This window comes from Diospyros lotus, chromosome 3 (genome assembly GCF_014633365.1).
Source record: "Diospyros lotus cultivar Yz01 chromosome 3, ASM1463336v1, whole genome shotgun sequence".
NCBI lineage: Eukaryota > Viridiplantae > Streptophyta > Magnoliopsida > Ericales > Ebenaceae > Diospyros > Diospyros lotus.
Genome location: NC_068340.1, coordinates 26,963,774 through 26,986,819, shown reverse-complemented (window position 1 = coordinate 26,986,819; position 23,046 = coordinate 26,963,774). Strand labels below are relative to the sequence as shown.

Below are 23,046 nucleotides of genomic sequence, written 5' to 3'. Positions count from 1 at the left end.
AGTGGATAAAAGGAGATATCAAAGATTGGTAGAAAAACTTATATACTTATCACATACTAGACCAGATATAGGTTTTCCCGTAAGTGTGGTAAGCCAATTCATGAATGATCCTAGAGAAATACACTTAGAGGCTGTATATTGGATTCTGAGATATCTAAAGTTGACTCCAGGCAAAGGGCTCATGTTCAGGAAAATAGCGAACAGAAGGGTGAAAATCTACAGTAATACTGATTGGACAGATTCAATTTTTGATAGAAGGTCAACCTTGGGATATTGTTCATTTGTTTGGGGAAATTTAGTTACTTAGCGCAGTAAGAAGTAATCAGTGGTTTCTAGGAGTAGCGTAGAAGTTGAGTTTAGAGCTATGACTCATAGGTTCTGTGAGGGTATGTGGCTAAAAAGGTTGCTACAAGCGTTACAGGTGACTATGGCACAACCAATACTAGTATTATGTGACAACCAATCAGCTATTAGTATTGCCAAAAAATCCTGTCCACCATGATTGAACAAAACATGTAGAAATTGACAGGCACTTCATCAAAGAGAAATTAGAAGAAGGAATTTTTCAGTTAAGCTACACTTCTACAAACAACCAGATCGTAGATATTCTAACTAAGACATTACAAAGAAGAGTATTTGATGAGCTAAGTACTAAGCTTGGCTTGAATAATATATTCAGCCTAGCTTGAGAGGGAGTGTAGATCGGAAGCTGTTAGGTCGAGCTGTCGAGTTGATGGAAGGCTGAGTTGATAAAAGGCCGAGCTGCCGAGCTAATGGAAGGCCGAGCTGATGGAGGGCCGAGCTGTTGAGCTAATAGTCGAGTTGATGGAGGGCCGAGCTAATGGCCAAGCTGCTGAGCTCGTTATTTGTTGATTTATCCTTCGTGATTTATCTTGATTTATATTGCTGTTGCATCTTATTTTTCTTAGTTATTTTTTATTAGATTTGTTTATATTTAAGGTTGTTGTAATTTAGTCCTACAAAGTAGGAATCTAATCTCTAAGGAGCTACTAGCAATCTTGGTGGCAGTGGACAAGTGGAGGCACTACCTAGAGGGTGACCACTTCATTATTAAGATTGATCATGACAGCTTGAGGTATTTGTTGTAGCAGAGATTACATACCCAACTCTAGAGGAAGGGGGTATCCAAGCTGCTGGGTTTAGATTATACGATTCACTACAGACAAGGTGATGCGGTCACCAATCAAGACTCGGCCCAAGGTTGACCCAACCAAATCGGAACAGTATCACCAAAATAGTAGTGCCATAATGTTATTTTAATACTTCTCAGGTTCTAGAATTCTACTTGATTTAGGATTCTACTTCATGTTTGATTAGGATTTTATTTTTATTAGGATTCTAGTTAACTTTTATTTATGATTTATTTCTATTATGATTCTAGTTGGATTTTGTTTTCCAAATATTAGATGGATTTGGATTAGCTAAATACTATAAATATGCCTAGGATCTAGAGTTTGTAATCAAGTTTTAATCAATCAAATTTCAGCAACCTATTTGGGTTTTTTTAGCAAAACAGTCTTGTTTTTGCGTCTTCTTGAAAGCCAAGATTCGGCCATTGAAGTTTGCTCTTTCAAGGGTTTATTTTGGTGTGTTTTCTTTACACTCGCGCTACACGCTGCGTCAGGTGGTATCAGAGCGGTTAATCAACCAATCAGATGGCCAATCTTGAAGGTAACGGTAGTAACCAGCCTCGTGACGATGATCAGGGGTTGTCCGCAGTTTGGAGAGCAATCGAAGAACAACGAGAAGTAACTCGTACTATCCAGCAGCAATTGGAGCAACATAGCAACCAATTGGGCACCTTACTACGAGTTGATGATGACAAGAACCTGAATAATGGGGTGAATCAAGTCGGAGCGGGAAGACCACCCATTAATCATGTCCTTGTTAATCCTAGAAGACCAGTGATTGAAGATAGCGATGAAGAGGATGATTTTGGTCGAGCAATAACTAACCCTGGTGGTAGAGGGGTTAGGAGGAATGCGCATCAGCACAACCACAGGGGCAACGATGAGTATAAACTAAAAGTTGATATTCCTACCTTTAGTGGAGATCTTGATATTGAGGGGTTTCTGGATTGGATCACTGAAGTTGACCGTTTTTTCGAATACATGGAGATCCCAGATGAACGACAAGTAAAATTAGTGGCTTATAGATTGAAGTGCGGTGCATTTGTTTGGTGGGAGCGATTAAGAGAAACGAGATTGAGGGAAGGCCGACTGCCAATTCAGACATGGAGACGAATGAAGCAGCTGTTAAGAGGTAGGTTTTTGCCCCCTGACTATGAACAATATATGTTTGAAGCTTATCAAAGATGTGCACAGGGAATGAAGAGTGTGAATGAATATACCTCTGAGTTTCTGCGATTGGCGAAGAGAAATCAATTGTCAGAAAGTGACAATCAACAAGCAGCTCGTTACTTGAATGGATTGAAGCCTGCTATTCGTGATAAAATTGGGGTTTAGATGGTTCTGAGTGTGCAACAAGCAAGGGATTTAGCTTTAAAGGCTGAGTTAATGTTGAGTGAGAGATCTCATAATGACAACTATCACCGGTATAGTGGGAATGAAAATAAACAACCAACTTTTGATAAAGGCAAGTCGGTTCAAGGAGCGCAACCCTCCAATCCACCCCATACAGTCAACCCTAATAAGGCTACAACGGGGGAAAACATTCGAGGTACTACTTCTAATCTTCCAAAATCCCCTAATCCTTATGCAAAGCCTATTCTTTTAAAATGTTTCAAGTGCAATGAGGTTGGGCATCGATCTAGTGATTGTCCAAGGAGGAAAACAGTTAACATTGTAGAAAAGGAAGAGAAAGATGTTGCTGAAGAGGAAGTATATTGCGGGCCTGATAGGGAGGATGACGAAGAAGATTATGGACATGGGCATTATACCTGTGTAGTGAGGAAGTTAATGCTATCTCAAAAGAATGAAGATACTACTCAACGGCATAAGCTTTTTCGCACGAGGTGTACGGTGAAAGGAAAAATCTTTGAGTTGATTATTGATAGTGGAAGTCAGGAGAACATCATAGGAAGAGACGTGGTGGCAAAGATGCAGTTAACTCCTGAAAAACATCCAAGCCCTTACATGATTGGATGGATCAAAGAAGTTGGTGGCATACATGTGGATAAACGTTACAGGGTACCTTTCTCTATTGGTAAGTACTTCGATGAAGTCTATTGTGATATTGTTGATATGGATGCTTGCCATATTTTATTTGGGAGGCCTTGGCAATTTGATGTGGATGCTAAGCACTCGGGGAGGAAGAACACATATCAGCTTGAGAAAGAAGGTGTGCGTTATACTTTGTTACCCATAGTGGAAAAGAATCAAACCAAAGCTTCTAAAGTGGAACTTGATTTCGAAGATTATGTTGTCCCAGCAACCTCAACGTTTGCAAACTCAGGTCTGATTTATGCTGCTAACATGACAGAAACTCAAAGGTTATTGACTCATACTGGGGTATTTTCCAGTCCCGATGGCTCAAGCATTGCCTCGCAACCCAAGGATGGTGGTGTTTCTTCTGATCGACTTGCGACTGTAAAGGAGATGGAGGTCATGGTAACAAATCCTTCTACAGTTTATTCAAGCTCTGGCATGGTTGAATCTAAGGCAATAAGAACATATTCACCTTTGCAATTGCAAAAGCAAGATGGTCACATGGGTCTCTTTGTGGATAGGAGTGTTCGATCTCCTAGGCTAGTTAACTCAACTGCTGCTATAGCTGATCAAGTGCTTAGACCAAAGGAGGATTCAAGTATCAATATTTTAAGTGATGGAGAGACTGCTGGTAGTCATGGAATAAGCTTTTATTCGAAACAGTTGCAAAATAATACTTCTCCAGGCAAGAAAAATCTACAGATGAATTCGAAAACTGTTGAGGAGTCAAAATCAAGAAAGCTGATGAAAAGAGAATGACCTATAATAAAATTTACCATATTAGAAAAGCACTCAAGATGGAATGTTCAACGTCCTCAATCTAACAGTAATAATACAGTGGAGGCAGATGGAAACAAACATGGCGATGGTTGGACCCATGCCAACCCAGATATGGCTAAGAAGGGGAGGAATGTCTTTGTTCATGTTCCCTTAGCAAAAAAGTTCAAGCGGTTCAGGAAAATGTCAAGCAACGGTTGCACAAATAAGAAGTACAAGGCGACAGCTGACAAGCATAGGAAGCACAAGTTATTTGAGGTTGAAGATGAAATCATGATATTCTTGAAAAAGGAACGGATTCCAGCAGGAAAGCAAATAAAGTTCAAATCAAAGAAATATGGTCATTACAAGATTACGAAGAAGACCAATGATAATGCTTATGTTGTGGATTTGCCTAATCATATGGGTATTTCCAAACATTCAATGTGGCTAATCTCTCTTCATACTTACCGGATGTGGATTTGTCCAAACAGAATCAAAATTCGAGGTCGAATTTTTTCTCAAGTGAAGGTGAATGATGCGGTCACCAATCAAGACTCGGCCCAAAGCTGACACAACCAAACCGGAACAGTATCACCAAAATAGTAGTGCCATAATGTTATTTTAATACTTCTCAGGTTTTAGAATTCTACTTGATTTAGGATTCTACTTCATGTTTGATTAGGATTTTATTTTTATTAGGATTCTAGTTAACTTTTATTTATGATTTATTTCTATTATGATTCTAGTTGGATTTTGTTTTCCAAATATTAGATGGATTTGGATTAGCTAAATACTATAAATATGCCTAGGATCTAGAGTTTGTAATCAAGTTTTAATCAATCAAATTTCAGCAACCTATTTGGGTTTTCTTAGCAAAACAGTCTTGTTTTTGCGTCTTCTTGAAAGCCAAGCTTCGGCCATTAAAGTTTGCTCTTTCAAGGGTTTATTTTGGTGTGTTTTCTTCACACTCGTGCTACACGCTGCGTCACAAGGGAAAGAAAATAAAGTGGTCGATGCACTCTTCAAATGAGAAGAATAGGCCAGTTGTAGTGCCATCATAGCTGTAGTCCCTGATTGGGTAAAGGAGGTCACAGAGAGCTATGAAAATATTGAGTGGCTAAAAGAATTGTAAGAGCAACTGGATGTAAAGCCTATTGGGAGCAGGGGGTATGCCATGACAAAGGGGTTGATTAGATATCGTGGCCGGATAGTGGTGGGGAATGATCAGGGGCTCAAAAGAAGGATTCTGCAATCCTTGCATGACTCTCCCTTGGGGGCCATTTTGGAATTCGGGCTACATATCACAAGGTAAGACAGATGTTCTTTTGTATTGTCCTACCCTACCTGTCAGAGATGCAAGCACGAGCATGTGGCCTTACTAGGTCTACTCCGACCATTGGCCATTCTAGAACAGGCTTGGGAAGGGGTATCTATGGACTTCATTGAAGGACTACCTAAATTAAAGGGCAGGGATGCTATATTGGTGATTGTAGACAGGTTAACAAAATTTGCATACTTCATAAGTCTCACCCACCCATTCACGGCCCAGGAGGTGGCTAGACAGTTCCTTGACTTGATGGTCAAGATTCATGGGGTTCCAAAATCAATGGTGTTTGACAGGGACAAGATCTTTACAAGCCATTTTTGGCAGGAGCTGTTTAAAGGCCTGGGGGTAGGGCTGCATATGTCAACAGCTTACCATCTGAAAATGGATGGGCAAACTGAAAGATTAATCAATGTTTGGAGTCCTATGGTGTATGTGTTTTGCCAAACCCAAGAGTTGGAGTAGATGGTTATCTATGGCACAGTGGTGGTACAACTCAAGCTACCATAGTGCCATTAAGAAGTCCTCGTTTGAGGCATTATTTGGGTACCAAGCCCCTTTTCTACCTGCCCTAATGAATGCACCCACAACAGTGCATGTCGTGGAAGAGTATCTACAATAAAGGCAGAGGGTGACATAACTGTTGAAGAAGGAACTAACAACAACTTAGAATAGGATGAAACAAGTGGCTAATAGGAGGTGTGATTGGGAATTCAATGTGGGCGACAGAGTATGCCTGAAGGTCAAGAGGTTCCTCCAACAATCTTTCTCAGCAACTCCTATTTCTAAGTTGAGCCCTATGTATTTTGGGTCATACACGGTGCTTGCTAAAGTAGGCAAGGTAGCCTACATGCTACAATTGCCTGAGGGGATATCCACTCATTTGGTGTTCCATGTGTCACTGCTGAAGAAAGCAGTGGAGCCAACAGCCACTACCAGCCCCCATCTTTCCCTAGTAGACGAAGACAGAGAGGTGCCCATGGAACCCCAAGCCATTGTGGACTGGAGGATCACCTACAAGGATACACTGCCCCTAATTGAAGTGCTAGTCCAATGGAGCCACTTGCACCTAGATAATACAACTTGGGAGTACCTACCGGACTTGCTGAAGCAGTACCCCTGAGCAGCCCAACTTCTGTCCTTTCTTGGGGACAAGAAAGATCTCAAGGGGAGGGGAAATGTCATGACCCCAAAGAGCGGGCAAGGGCATGGATGTAATTAGTAGCTAAAGGCAAGGCTATAATTATTCTGGTAGTTATAATAAGCCATAGTTGTACCAAACAGTTGTAGCTCTAATAGCTTGTACAATTTTGATTACAACTAAGGGGCTGCCTATAAGAGGATAATAGGTGCCGAGGATGGGATTTATGCTAAGGAAATAGATCATAAATCTTTCCCTCTTTTCTCTCTCAATTCGCCCTCCTCCTTTCAAATTCTCTCTCTCCCTCCAATTTGAATTCCCACTACTACTATAATTTCCAGAATTGAATAAGTCTCAGATTCGGGACTTATCACTAAGGTAATACTCATAAAAACAAAATCTTGAGTAGCATCCTTGGAATAAGAAAAATGAAAATAAATAATTGAATGAAACAGACCATAGGGTTTCACTTCAGCCTTAGGGAGTAGGTGCATAGATGAAGTTGGCAATTGGAGTTGGCGGGGAGGATACAGGAGACTAGGGTAAAGGGTATCTTGAGAACAAAAGGCTCCCCATTTTGTAAGGATGAAAGGGTTATTTTCTGTAAAGAGAAAATAACCCATGGAACTACATTTTCTCAGTTATACTCTTGCTCTGCAAAGAGATTATTTGCACAACCTGAACCTGTGGTCTGCTGCTCGCAATGGAGATTATTAGAATCCCCATGGAACTACATTTTCTTGACGGAGTATAGGGTTATCTTCTCTCCTCTCGTTATAAAATCCATCTATATATCAGCACCGTTCATGCATCATTCGATATCTATTTCTGGCTCATTAATTCCAAATCTCTGTTATGCTTTAGTGATTTACTCAAAATTATGCAATTTTGTTTTCCTGATAAGTTTTTGACGTAGTAGTCTTGCATGTAAAAAGGTGTATCCTATCGCTATAAGATGGCTTCTTTCAGGGTGATGGATAAGAAAGCAGGCACATTATGTACATATTTATATTTTTGAAGTTGCATCATCAGCTGTTATTGTGTCATCTTAGAGATTAATTAAGGTCCCTCATTTTCTAAAATCTGAGCATTTGGTTCTCTTCCACTCTGCTCACTTCATGTTGCACTAAGGTTGTTGCACCACTATAGTGGAAATTACATATATTGGGGCTTTATCAACAGTGCAATTTCTTCTACAATTGCCACCAACTATATATTATCAGAACGCTGAATGCTAATATGAATTTCAATAGGAAAAAGGTGATGATTGATTAACTAAAATAAGCTAAGAGTTCAATTGGGAAGTAGATAAAAATCATGAAACACTTTCTTCTTACCTCAGGCTTCTGTGCAGCTGTACAAATTTCATTTCTTTGCCATGGATAGAGCATAAAGCAAGAGAATTCATTCAGCCAACCTTAATATGATGCATAATGTTAAAAGTTTTGTTATTTAACGAGTACCATGATTATGCAGGGGATTTAAAATCTTACCATATTCATTTACAATTAAACTCTGCATGCATGCATGTGAGTTTGTGCATCTGGGTGTGGTTTATGTTTGTGTTTAAATCTGGTCAAAATTTCTGGATTTCTTTCTGGTATTCCCTTTTCCTTATTTGGTATGGGGATTGATGTTGCTAGAGAAATATGAATAAATATCATCTACAGACTAAGGTAGTTTATGAGTGATTTAAGCCATAAGGCAATGTATTTCAAGATGGCAAATTGAAACTGCCCTTTAGAGCAGTAATCTCAAAATCTAGTCATTTCTGGACTTGATATAAACTTTTCTGTTGTACTTGGTCTGTTGTGACATGCAGCGGGTTACAAGGCCAAGAGGAGTCGTCAATGACTGGTTTCTCTGGCTCCCAGTTTCTCTGCACAGGAAATTAGATTACATCATAAGGCAGATATATGGTTACTCGCAAATTCTGTTACCAGGTGGAAGGAAGAAACTTGTACCTCTGCCTACACAAAATGGTGGCAACATTGGCTTGTCATCTATTTTAGAAGCTGATGTGAAGAAAATTGTTACCATGGCTCGCGAGACTTTTGAGAAGTACGTTTTTTTACTCAGTGCCCACATAAACTGTTCTGCAGTTATTTGTGGATATATATTTACTTCCAAATTGTGACTCATCGCCAAATCAAAGAAATTAAAAAACTGAGAGGATGACCTTTTATGATGTCTTTTGGTTTGGTTATAAGAAATGGCGTGCACTTTAACTTCTAGTTCTAGATAGAACTTCCTTGCATCCTTACAAGTACATGGTGAAGCAAATTGAACTTTATGGTTGTCTATTAATTTTCATTTTGGTCTTTTGTCAAGGACCTTGTCAACCAGTTAACTCTGTGATCCTAGACAATGACTCTTGTTCCTTGTGGGGTTGATTTTCACAGCTTGTCAAGTGGATACAGAAGAGAGTGGAGTGTCATAACCATTTTTCTGCTCTACCAATTTATTATGTCAATACTATGCAAGGATTTTAATTTAGTGTTTAGGATAGGGAAATTTCATGGGTAGTCCTTGAACGCTCTTCATAACAAACTTGTCATTGTACTTCAATTTTTTCATCACAACCATTGTACTTTGATTTCTGTTAAACCCCGTCTCGCACTTGATTACCACTGCACTTTGATTTCTGTTAAACCTCAGTCTCTCACTTGATTCTCTGTTAATGAACTCTGAGGTGGCATTCGTTAACATGAACTGATGCTAAAATTCACCTAAACTCCACAATTAAACTATACCCCAAGTAGAGTTACGTGATGCTAAGACCTAAACCCCAAAATCACCCCTCTTCCCTCTCCCCAAAATATCCTTAAATTTTGTCACCCTTCTCCAACATTTGGTTCAAGTGACACCATCAGTGCCGGCCATATCTTGCTGCAATCCTTTTCTTGTTGCTGTCATGGGTTTGTAAACACCACCATAATGAACCAATGGAGGTTCACAAGTGAAACAAAAGATTACACCACTGATGCTGAAGGAGGACTGAAAAACAGAGGAGCCTCCAGTCAGATCTCTCACCGCAGCCATCTTGAAATCAGAACAGAGATTATAGCCAGCACTATCCACAATCAGCTGCCTTTAGAGCTTTTTATTTTGATAAATAGCGAGATTCTCTGAGGCCAAAAAAAAAAAAAAGGCTGACACTGCTGAGACACGCACTAAAGCCAAAACACAATAAAGCCATTGAAATCAGTTTCAAATAGCATTGAAACATCAACACTGCTTAGCCCAATATAAACCCCTTGCCCACTGCTGCAATAGACTCTGGTATCAACGAAATGAAACCTTTAAGCAAGAATTTCCCCAGCATCTAAAGGAGCGCCCTTCCACCATCCAGCAAGTGAACCCTCTGATATTGAGACTCAAAGACCAGCTCCAGTAAAAGTAGAAAAACAGAATGACAACCACCCAGCATCTTCCATTACAGCCTCCACCCAAGCCCAAAAAGATCTATAAAATTGAGACAACAATTGACATCAAAAGGAACCTACAAGAAGTCAAAGCATCAGAGCCCACGGCATCTTGCGGCACATGCCATGGCTGAAATAGATCAAATGGAGGCAGGAGGGTGATAGCTGAGGTAAAGTTAGGGCAATTTTGCGGAAAGAGAAGAGGGTTAATTTTGGGGATTAGATTAATTTTAGTATGATGTGCTCTTTGTGAGGTTTAGGTTAATTTCAGCATCAGTTTATGTTACTGTGTGCCGCATCAGCATCCATAACAGAGTTTGCAGAAAATTGAGGGATTGAATTTTAACAAAAATCAAACTATAGTGATTGTGGGACAAAAATTAAAGTACAACGACTAGTTTGTTATGAAGTACAAAGTTCAAGGACTACTGCTGAAATTTACCTGTTCAAGATAATTTAGGTTTGCTGGCTGATACTTGAATTGTTGGCCTTGTCTTGAGGGATGTAACAAGCACTATCTAACAGTTGTTAGATCACCGATCTAGTCGAGGGAATTTTAGGCGGGAGGAAGGGAATTGAAGAATTAGAATGAAGATGAGAGAGAGAGAGAAGGAAATTGAGAGAATGAACAATTCGAATTTCATTAGATGTCCTTCAAATGAGCTGGGACTCTGCTTTTAAAGAGTTCCTCAGCTAAAAGATTAGGCGCCAATATCAGTTACAACATTACACATGCTTGTGCCTAATTGCCGCCCCATTTCCTATCTTACCCTTACAATCTCTTCTTTATTACAATCTGGTAGCCTAAGTACATGACAATTATCCCCCCCCCCCCCCTCGAATGATTTATTGTCCTCAAGAAATAGGTAGCAGGTTGGCTAAGCTGGGAAACTGCCTGAGGAGTTCTTGAAGATACTCCCAGGTATTGTTATTCGAATGAAGTGTCGACCATTGCACTAACACTTGGGTTAAGGGCAGTCCTTGTTGATAGAGGATCCGCTTATCCAAGATAGCTATCGGGGCAATTGCAAGTTCTTCGTCTTCTGTCTTAGAGTGCAGAGCTTGACTTGTCACATTATTTCTAGCCGATTTTTTTAGTAATGAGACATGGAATACTGGGTGTATATGAGTTCCTTTTGGTAGCTGTAGTTTGTAGGCGACCTTCCCTATTCTGGAAACGATGGAATAGGGCCCATAAAACTTCGAGCTTAGCTTAGAGATTGGTTGTTTTAATAGTGACTTGAGGTAAGCAGGGCTGAGTTTCAAGTACACTTGGTCTCCTTGCTCAAACTCCCTATCAGTTCTTCTCCGATCCGCTTATTGTTTCATTCTATTATGAGCTTTGGCAAGCTCGATTTTGAGAGCTTACAGGTTGTGCTGTCGGTGGTGTAAGTAATCATCCACTGCTGACACTGTAATGGGGCCTTTGATTGCCGGTAGTAGATTAGGTTTATACCCATACAATGCTTCAAAAGGAGTCATGTTGATAGAGCTATGGTGGCCACCATTGGGCCAATGCTAGCCATTTGTGCCATTCCTTGGGTCGTAGGAAACATAAGCATCTCAGGTATGTTTCGAGGCTTTGGTTTACTTGTTCAGATTGGCCATCCGTCTCAAGATGGTAGGCCGTAGACATGTGAAGCTTGGACCCTAGAAATTTCATAAGTGTTTGCCAAAAGAGACTGGTAAACACCTTATCTCTATCGGAAATAGTAGTCTGGGGCACTCCAAGTAAATTAACCACTCTATCCACAAAAATTTTGGCTACTTCTTGGGCAGAGAATGGATGGGAGAGGCCTAAGAAATGACTGAACTTTGTGAGTCGATCTACCACTACCAAAATACAGTTCTTACCTTCCGACCTTGGTAATCCTTTTACAAAGTCCATGGTAATGTCAACCCATGCCTGAGTGGGTACTCCCAAGGGTTGTAGGAGTCCAGGTTGTGCAATTGTTTCATGTTTACACCGTTTGCATATATCACAACTAAGGACAAATTCCATGACAAATTTCTTCAAGTTAGGCCAGTAGAATACCTGTTTTACCTTCCTATAAGTGTTCTGAATGCCCGAATGCCCCCCAATAGACGATTCATGCAAGGTTTGGAGAATTCTCTTCCTTAGTGAGTGTCATGTCCTTAGGAGGATTAGAAGGGTAATATTGTGATAGGGATATAATGAAGGGGTAATATTGTAATAGGTTTATATTAGTTTCTTAGGAGATATTTTAGTTAGTGGTTAGAAGCACATGAGTGTTGTTATGCAATTAGCTAGAAGCTGATAATGCTTATAAAAGGCCGTTGTAAACAGATGAATGCTTATGTTGATTTTGATAATTGAATTCTTAATTCTCTCCCAAGATTTCTCTCCAATCTCTTTCTCTCGTTCTTCTGCCATTCTCCCTCTTCTCTCTAATTTCTCCCCCCATTCTTCTTCAATTTCCCCTCTATACATTCTGTTCTTGACCTTAACTATATCGGATCCTTCCGATTTCCATTATAATCCTAAGCTAAACCCTAGGACCATGACAAATTGGTATCAGAGCCAACGGTTCTTGGCTATGGTTCCGATTCATTTTGAAGGCTGCTGAAATCAATTTCAGTGATTAAACGGAATAGGCGAGTTCAAGTATTCCAGCGTGCTTGGATGGTGTCGCGGTTGAGAATTAATTCTCGGTTAAGATTTAGGAAGTTGTGACCATCGACCAAGGCGTGAAATGGACGTAGACCGGACGACCTTGCATTTGGAGCAATCACGAGCAAGTCCGGAAGTGGTTGATCCATTATGTTAGTCGATTCTGATCGGCAATTTTGTTGCAGATCAGAGACACTGAATTTAGGTGAATTCCGACACTCCTTGGATGGTGATTGGGTGAGTGATTGTAGTCTGGGAATTCTGGAAACTCCTATTCGAGTTTGAAATCAAAGATGGCCATTGGATCTCGAAACTGATTCTGTATTAGGAGTTGCCGGAAGTGGTAGGGATTCCGACAATCCTTAGCAATAGGTTTGAGATGAAGTAGCAATTTCTGACGATATACGCTTGAAGTAGTCGGTGATTGGGTGAGTACTCCATTGGGAATCTTGGTTGGCGTTGATTATGGGTAGGTACTAGGTAGCGATCAGTTGCAAGCCATAATTGAATATGGACTTGGGAGGCGAAGCAAGAGGTGGATTTGCTGTGATCGAGTGCTGGAAACGATTGCAGCAGGCGATTCCATTGGAGAAACGTTGTCAATTGGGCGGAATTCTGGGAAGTGGAAGGAATACACGTGAATTCCGGCAAATTCGGACTATCTTGGCGGCGGAATTCAAGGACAGATCAGCTACGTTCACTGATCCAAAGTGGAGAAAATCTTAAGCGATAGCTGATCCTTAGTGGTCCTTTGCAGTGAATTTCAGCGATCAGCTTGGATTGCTACCAGTCCTAGACTCCTAATCAACAATTAATTGCAAATCAGGGAAGGTAATCGTTGCGGAACGGAAACGATTCGTGACTCTTAGTTGTGAATTTCGGTGACTCGTACTTGTAATAGGAAGGTTGAAGCAAATTCGGCGGATTTATAAACCAATTCATAAAATTACTGCATCCATCAAGTCTTAATTACAGGAAATTCCTTTGGTTATAGCACAATCCAGCAAGGGAGACGAGCAGCCCAGGTCATTCTAGTACTGAATTTTGGCGATTTGGCGAAACTCTGACGGGTGGAAGGAATACATTTGAGTTTTAACAATTTGGGGTGCAATTGAGTGGTTGGGTAAGGCGAGTCCGACAGTGATTCCAGTAAGTATAAGGAATTATTATAGCAGGCGTGACAGGAGAATTGATAGCCCTAGGCAACTCTTGAGGGCCAACCAAAGTAGTTGTAACGTGCAAATTATCCTGTACCGGAATCAGGTTTGATTTTCGAAGAGTGAATCTGATGCCTGGGGTGATAGACGACTACCATAGCACTGAGGATTGGAGTTCGGGAGGTGGACTTCGTCGGCAAGCTAGTCAGGTGAATTCTAATCCGTTTAGGCTATTGTCGGTTGGTGTGGTTAATTTTCAAGCAAGAGAGTAGCCTCAATTGCAACGGAACAGTGCTACAATTTTAGTGAGATGTCCTACTCGGGAGGTTTTGGGAAGTAGTGCCTATGTCAGATAATCATATCCTCAATGGCAGCAGAAAAATGCTGCATTTTTAGTTGACCAGAAGTATCGAACATGGGGAAAAATTTTTGAGAAGGAGATTAACCAAGGGGACAAGGAAACAAGAAGTGAGATTCATGAAACGTGCGAGGAAATTGGTTGTATCTTCCGCGAGAAGCTATAAGAGTTTGCGATGATACTGACTATGAAGTATCATTACAACTTCCCAGCAGAATACTTCGATGATTATCACGGGAGTTTTAACAAAGAGGAATTCCTTGGAGTGGAGTAGCCGAAGGAGAAGTCAAGATTGTGGCAGGTCAATTCACTGCTTACTTTATTTTATGGGTAACAAAGGAAGTATTCTGATTTGAGCAGCAATGACCATAGTTCTAAAAAACGCGAGGCGCAAAGGGTCCTGGAGCTTGAGGCGTGAGGCGCACGAGGCGAGGCGCACCTTTTAGAAAAAAAACTCAAAATCTTGTAAAATTATAAAAAACTATCAAATTATCAATAATAACACATGCATATCATTAATGATTTATTATCTTCAAATTCTAAACTAACATCATCAAAGTTGATTCATTTATCATGCAAATTCTAAACTAGAAATATTATCAAAGTTCAAACTTAAAGTCTCAAACTCAAACAAGTACCAATCATCATGCAAAGTTCTAAACAAACATATAAACACTACAAGTCCACAATCAATAAAGAAGTTTTAATCAATCATCATCAAGGAGATCATCAACATCAAGGTCAATATCTTCATCATCCCCCTTCAATCAAGAAAATGTTTTCATTTTGAAAAATGTTATTTTTCTAAATCTTGAAGATTAGCGCATTATAAGGAGACATATAAGAAAATATTTTTATTTTGAAAAACTATCTCTTGGTATTTGATAGCTAATATTCATTGTTGTTAAAATCATTTTTAATGAATTTTTCAAGAAATAGTAGGTATGTATTTTGGGGTAGTAAAATCATTAAATCCTGAGTTTGTAGTAAAACCAAAATTCTATTTTCTTATTGTTATGGATTTTGATCTTTTAGATATTTTTATTGAATCCAAATGGACGGTACTTTCTTATTTACATTTATGTATTAAAGTAAATGGAAGGTAAAATATAAATAAAAGAAAATGTGGACATTTACTTAAACTAAAGAAATGTAAATATGTTGTAATGTATACATGTTGGAACTGAGAAGAGGGGAGGAATTGGGCTGCCTAGGTTTTAATTAAAACTTAGGTTTCAAGAGGCGCGCCTCTCGCCTTGGCGCCTCACCGTGCAAGGCGTGTGCCTCACTGAAATCGCCTCGCCTCGGCCCAGGCGAGGCGCTGAACTGGCGCTTTAAGGTGCCTTGCGCCTAGGCGCGCCTTTAACAACTATGGCAATGACAAGAAGGATGACTGCAATATCAGAAATGATATTGGCAATAAAAAGCATTATCTAAAGGGAAGTTGTAACAATCCGGGGGCTAGGACAGCAGGTACGAAGGAACAATCAGATTCGTTGGGAATAGTAGTTCTCGATGAGGATGTTTCAGATGATAATTACGAGAATAAAAAATAAGAGATGATTGATGCAATCAATCAGATGACAGGAATGACAAAAGGCCACAAGGAATTGCTGGAATTAGGGATGAATTATGTAGTAGCGCTTGAGAAGTTTGAAGAAAAAATAAGACCACAAAATGCACCTATTGAAAGGCTGCGAGAGGAAAATGGGGTAGCATTTGATGAAGTAACCGAGGAAGCCAAGGCCAATTCGTTACCTCTATTGACTAGTGTAGGGACTGAAGGATTGGAGGGTGTCCAAGATCAGAATTCTATAAGAAAGGGAATTGTGGAGTTCCTAGTGATAAGGCTCCATTGCCTATGGTTTTGGATAATGCTGAGGATTCCTTAGCTAATGATAAGGCGAAGACAACACTAGCAGGAGGAAGTCTCGCTGATCCTAAATGGTGTCACCATGTTACTGTCGAGAGTTTGGCCGGGAAGAACCAAGCTACTGTTGTTGTTGCTACTTTGTTCGTTGTTGCTACAGCTGGCCGATTAGAATTTCTGTCACCCTTGTTGAAGGGAGGATTGAAGATTGGAATTGATGTTGCAGCCCAGCAGGTTGTAAGTGGTGCCATGCAAGGAATTAATGGTACATTGTTTGCTTATGGTGTTACTAGCAGTGGGAAGACTCATACCATGCATGGAGAGCAAAAGTCACATGGGATCATTCCATTGGCAGTGAAGGATGTCTTCAAAATTTCTCCATCTAAGCTGTGGAAGAAAAGGAAAAAAAAAAAGCATAATGGAAGTTGTGAAGGTTTGGCATGTCTTGGGGACAAGACATGTTTCAAGGCGGGGAAATTGTCATGTTGCTAGGAGGATTAGAAGGGTAATATTGTGATAGAGATATAATAAAGGGGTAATATTGTAATAGACTTATATTAGTTTGTTAGGAGATATTTTAGTTAGTAGTTAGAAGCACATGGGTGTTGTTATGCAATTAGCTAGAAGCTAATAATGCCTATAAAAGGTCGGTTGTAAATAGAGGAATGCTTATGCTGATTTTGATAATTGAATTCTCAATTCTCTCCCAAGATTTCTCTCCAATCTCTCTCTCTCTCTTGTTCTTCTGCCATTCTCCCTCAATTCTCTCTAATTTCTCCCTCCATTCTTCTTCAATTTCCCCTCTATACATTCTGTTCTTGACCTTAATTGTATCGGATCCTTCCAATTTCCATTCTAGTCCTAGGCTAAACCCTAGACCATTACAGTGAGTCACATTCCCCAATCACCAATCGGCCTTGGTATCTCAGTAACCCATTAGTCATGGTATATCTTGATCTGCTGTTCCCATCTATGCTTAGTTGCTCAACTAGTTGCTGTATCCAATCCCCCATTTCGTAACTAGCAGCTACTTCTTGATACCAATTCAGTACCATTGCCGTTATGGCTGCAGTTGATCCTTCTTCAAAGCAGCATGAGAGGGCATCAACTGCCATGTTTTCCTTCCCCTTTCGAAATTGTATCACATAATTGAGGCCCATCAGTTTGGCCATGCCCTTTCTTTGGAGGTTTGTATGCAACCGTTGCTGAAGGAGGAATTTAAGGCTTTCATGATCCGTTTTAATAATAAATTTTCCTCCTTCTAAGTAATGTCTCCACTTCTCAATTGCCATAAGCACGGCGAGTAATTCCTTGTCGTAGACGCTGAGGCCTTAGAGTCTTGGAGCTAATGCTTGACTTAGAAACGTTAGTGGCCTACCATCTTGAACCAGAACTGCTCCCACCCCTAAGTTGCTAGCATCTATTTCCAAAATAAACGGCTTGTTAAAATCAGGAAGTCCTAGAGTAGGTACCTCACTAACGGCCTTCTTCAGTTGCTCAAAGGCTCTGTCAGCCTTGTCAACCCACTTGAATCCATCTTTCTTCAACAATTCTGTGAGGGGCTTGCTTATGACTCCATAATTCCGCACAAAACGTCTGTAGTATCCTGTTAAACCCAAGAAGCCTCTCAAGGCCTTGACACTAGTGGGTTTCGGCCAAATAGTCATTGCATCTATTTTCTTTGGGTCTGTGCTAATTCCAGCAGCTGAAATAATATGCCTCAAATACTTTTATCTACTGTTGGGCAAAGGCACATTTAGATCCTTTGATGTATAACCAATTGAATTGAAGGACTTGAAATGCATCCCTAAGGTGGTCCAGGTGTTTAGAAAATGTTGGGCTATAGATTAGGATGTCATCAAAGAATACCAACACAAATTTTCTGAGATAGGGTTCAAATATGTGGTTCATTAAAGCTTGAAATGTGGCTGGGGTGTTGGTTAAGCCAAAAGGCATGACTGTAAATTCATAGTGGTTGTGGTGGGTTTGGAAGACTGTTTTGTGGATGTCGTTTGGATCCATCCAGATCTAATGGTAACCGGATCTTAGATCAAGTTTGGAGAAGACCATGGCATATCTAAGTTCATCTAATAGATCCTCAATAATGGGGATGGAAAATTTGTCTTTGATAGTGATGATATTAAACTGTCGGTAATCAATGCAAAAGCGTCATGTGCCATCTTTCTTTTTAACTAGAAGGACGGGTGATGCAAAAGGGCTCTTGCTGGGTCTAATGATAGAATTGGCTAGCATTTCTTTCACCATTTTCTCAATTTCAAATTTGAGCTTTGGTGGATATCGATAAGATCTAATATTAATAGGTGTTGAGTTGGGTTGGAGATTTATAGAATGGTCAAAGGGTCAGGTAGGAGGTAGTTCCTTAGGTTCTGCAAATAAGTCTTAGAATTTAATTAGCAATAAATCTAGTGATTCCAATTCATGTACCTGCCATGGCGATGGACTCTTATTGTTGTTGGTCATCATGCATTGTCCTCCTAGCCTTTCTTGGTTCTCTTCTTCGCCGTGGGTCTCAATCGAGAATAGTTGGGCTACTTGGGCAGTTGGGCTATTTTATACTTAAATAACTTTTGAAGTTTCTTACCCTTGATCATCTTTCAAATTCCATTTTCCACATTCCCCTGCAATGTCACTCTCCGGCCATCCTTCTCCAACGTTACCTCCATTTTGTTGAAATTAAAACTTATTGGGCTCACTCCTTTCATCCAATCAACCCCCAGAACTATGTGACACCCCCCAAGTTTAAGCAATCTCAAATCAACCCTAATGGCTTCCCCTGCATCATCCAACAAAACCCCAAGCAAGCTAATCTGCTTAGGACCTTACGTCCATTAGCAACTATTACTAAGAGTGGTTGAGTGTTGGAGCGTTCACATTTCAACTTCCTGGCAACTCCCTCGTCAATAAAATTGTGGATACTCCCACTATCAATTAGTACCATGAGAGTACTATCTTGAGACTTCCCCTCCACCTTAATGATCTTGTTGCCTGTCATCCCCTTAATTGCTTGCAGCGAAATAGCCCCGTTATCTTCCTCTTCTTACTCCTCGGCTACAACTATTGTGTCTCCTTCATCATCCTCGTCTACATCCTCGCCTTCCAATAAGAGGAGTTGCCTCTTGCACTGGTGTCCCGGAGTGTATTTATCTCCACACCGGTAGCATAGCCCTGTCGGCCTCCGATGTTCCCACTGTCTAACTCCTTGTTGTCTTGAAGAAAAGCTTGCTGGAAACTTAGATCTCACCTTCGATCTAAACATTTCCTTCCCCTACACCTTCTCGCCTGGGGAATTTACTCTGTAGACATTCCCTCTTCCTTGGGTTCTCTGTTTCCTCATCAAGGCCTCCACTGTTTATTCCTGCAACAATGCATCCTCTGCAGCCTCTTGTATTGTCCGAGGCCGCATCATCTTCACCATAGATCTAATATCATCATTCAGACTGTTGATGAAACTAGATATGAAATATTCCTCTGTCATGTACGGATTCCGATCGAGCATTAACGATTTCAGCTCCTCAAATCGAAGCTGATATTCCTGCACCGTACCTCTTTGCTTCAATATTAAATTCTTCTACTATATCCACCGTTCTTCTTTTGCCAAACCTTTCGCATAATCCTCTCGCAAATTCCTCTCAATTGTGATCACCTCTCAAGCCCAACCATCCTTGGAACCAAATATCTCCCACATCATTCAAGAAAGCAGCGGCTAGTGTGACTCTCTGGTTGTCAGCTACTCGGTGGATGTTGAACAATTTCTCACACCTTCTGAACCACCATCGTGGCTTTAATTCATCGAAAACAGGCAATTCCAACTTCGACACCGGAAAATGCGTATGTCTGAAATTGGCCAGAGCTTCTGGTCTCCTTTCTACTCCAATTTATCCTGTATTGATCGGATTGCCCCCCAATTCCGATGACTCGACCACTCTCTAGCTCACTCCAATACTTGGAAGTATTGGATCCAAGTGTTCCCGGGGAGGAAAATCGAGGGATATTCATACCTAAGCCTGGTTCGAGCAGTGTTATTAAAGGCCCAAGGCGCACTAAGGCGCAAAGGGTCTTGGAGCCTGAGGCGCAAGGCGCAAGGCGAGGCGTGCGCCTGGCAGGTGCAAGGCGCATGCTAACTAAGAAGAAAGAAAAATATACTTCTTAATTGAATAATAAGTCATAAAATAGATCTTAATCACATATCAACATTTATGTTATCAAAAAATTCAAGAATTCAACATATATTAAATAAATCACAACATAAACATAATTCATGACATACCTGTAAATCTCACCATATTTCAACAAATCAGAAAAAGGAATCAACATTTAAACACCACAAATAAAAAACAGAATTAGTATTTGACATATATAATTAAAAGCCAACAAAATAGTATTAAAAATGTCATTAAACTTAAGCAAAACCCACCAAAAAATGTTAGTTTTAAGACTTTAAGTCAACAATCAACTTAAAAGGAAAAGTTAAATGATCAACCTTAAACCATTAATAGGTCCTAAATGGCTAAATTTTAATTAGGATTAACTAGATATACATAATAACTAGAAATCATCCTCATCATCAAGATCAAATGTATCCATATTTTCATCATCAGAACTATCATCTCCAATATCTTCTTCTACATCATCTCCCTCTCCATCTTCTTCTTCCTCGTCAAGATCCATTGGAGCATTTGAAGTTGATGCCCTTGTCCCCCTCCCCCTTGTCAAATTTGAAGTTGAAGTCGCTTTTGATCTAGTTGAGTGATTAGCTTCTTCAACACCAGATGCCATAGCAACATCAGCCCATGTCAAATCATGATCTTCATGTACCAGCTCATCATCTGACTCTCCAAATTTATCAATTGCCCGAAGCAACCACTCATTACTTTCATCAACTTCATCTAAAGAAATTGGATCAATTGATTTACGCAAACTAAAACGACATCTCAAAGCTCTATTATACTTGACAAATACCAAATCAGTGAGACGTTGTTGCTCCAATCGATTTCTCTTTTTGTTATGAAGCTGTCACAATTAAATTAGAATCAGTAAGTTAAAGAAATAAGAAATTATACACCTTTAGTGGTGAATATTAAGAATAAGAAAAAACACCCTTACATGCTCAAAGACACTCCAATTCCTTTCACAACCTGAAGAGCTACAAGTGATGCTACATATCTTGATGGCAAACTTTTGCAAATTAGGGGTTGCAGTACCAAATTGAGACCACCATTCAACTAGGAAAAAATATACCATAATGACATAATCAGTAATTGAAAATTGCTAGTTGTAGACTAATGATTAAACTTACTTACATTATTAATTAAAAAACCATATTACCTGGTGTCGATTGATTCCTTCCTCTTATGCATATTTGTTTTCCTAATATCCCTTCAACATTTTTATACAAGCTTAGCTCTTTAGAAATTTTGTCTTGCACCTCTGCAGTGGGAACCAACCTCTCTATGGTTTGATACAACCCATCAATAATCTCTTGATCTTCTCCAATGCTTGCATTTGAATAAAAAAATTCTGGATTCAAGTAATATCCGGTTGCATGTAGAGGACGATGCAATTGAATATTCCACCTCCCATCAATGATTTCAAATATTTGCTTGTATTTCCTTTCATCATCAAAAGATTTTGCAATGGCTTCTTTTGCCCTATCCATAGCCTCATAAATATAAGGCATAGCAGGCTTATCCTCATTGTCTACCACTCTAAGCACCTTGACAAGTGGCCCTGACACCTTGAGAGCATAAAGAACATTTTTCCAAAATGAATCTTGTAACACTGTTTGAGATGCAAGCTTACCCCGTGCTTCTCTTGCAAATTTAGAGTTAGTCCACTCTTCTGAAGTGAACATCTTCCTCAAGTTGGCTTTTTGTTTATGAAGTCTTGAAAGGGTGAGGAAAGCCGTGACAAATCTTGTTTTCCCAGGTCTTAACATCTCTCTCTTTTTTGTGAATATTCTCATCATATTCAACACTTGTGTAGAGCTATACAAAAATCCATTTACTGCACATGCTTTTTGAAAAGTCTTCTTCAATATAGGAAGTTTAAAAATATCTTCTAACATTAGGTCTAAGCAATGGGCAGCACATGGTGTCCAATATAAGTGCTTTCGCTTAGCCATTAAGAACTCTCCTATAAGACAAGTTAAAAATCTGTCATTAAACTAACAACATCAACATCATTCAAAGGCAAAAGTTAAAAAATAGCAAACTTACCAGCTAAAACATTAGCCGAGGCATTATCAGTCACAACTTGAACCACATTTGCTTCACCTACTTCCTCTACAAACTGGTCAAGTAATTTAAATATTTTAATAGCATCCTTGGCATATGAGGAAGTATCAATGGATCTAATGAACATGCTTCCCTTTGGACAATTTACCAAAAAGTTAAGCAAAGATCTCTCTCTCTTATCCTTCCAACCATCACACATAAGGGAACATCCATATTTAGGCCAATCCTCCATATGACTCTTCATAATTTCATTTGTGCGTACCAACTCCTTCTTAAGATAAGGAACTCTCACCTCATGATAACTAGGAGGTTTCATGCTTGGACCAGCTCGACCAATAGCCTCAATCATTGGCTTAAAACTTGGATACTTGACTGTATTGAAAGACAAGCCAGCTTCATACATCCATCTAGAAAACCAAACGCAAGCATTCTCCCTCAGTTCTTTATTGACATGGGTCTCCATTGTTGTTTGCTTCCCAGTGCTCACTTTAAGTTTAGGAGGCAAAAGCAAATCCAAAGGCCCTTTCATCCTTTGCTTTTTTTGTTGCATTGTTAAACCTTGACTTGAACTTGAAGACATAGGCCTTTTAACACCTCTTTCAAAAACCACTTCATCATCATCATCATCTCCAAGGGTATCAATGTCGTCAAAATCTGGTATAACATCACTATTGTTCTTCTCTTCTAGCTTTTTCGACATATACTCTCTAATTTCTTCTTTAACATGTGAAGGACATTTTGAACAAACTTTGGCATTCCTATACCCTCCAACAAGGTGTTGTTTAGCTCGGTAAACCCCTCCTTTCGTTATTTTTCCACAAAAATTACATTTTAAACAGTTTATGTCCTTTGGATCTGGCAGTGTGTTATATTTCCATGCTAGATCTTTTCTACCACTGCTAGAGGAGCCACTAGGAGCATTTGAATCAAATGCCATC

General features: G+C 39.8%; 1 protein-coding gene across 1 annotated transcript in view; it reads left to right on the top strand.

The window, feature by feature from the left end:
• LOC127796473 (mitochondrial fission protein ELM1) overlaps window positions 1–23,046 on the top strand; it is a 57,281-nt gene that overhangs the window by 17,043 nt on the left and 17,192 nt on the right. The window contains exon 2 of the mRNA XM_052328626.1: window positions 8,235–8,473. Within this exon, the coding sequence (XP_052184586.1) occupies window positions 8,235–8,473 (239 nt within the window). The remainder of the gene's footprint in view (window positions 1–8,234; window positions 8,474–23,046) is intronic.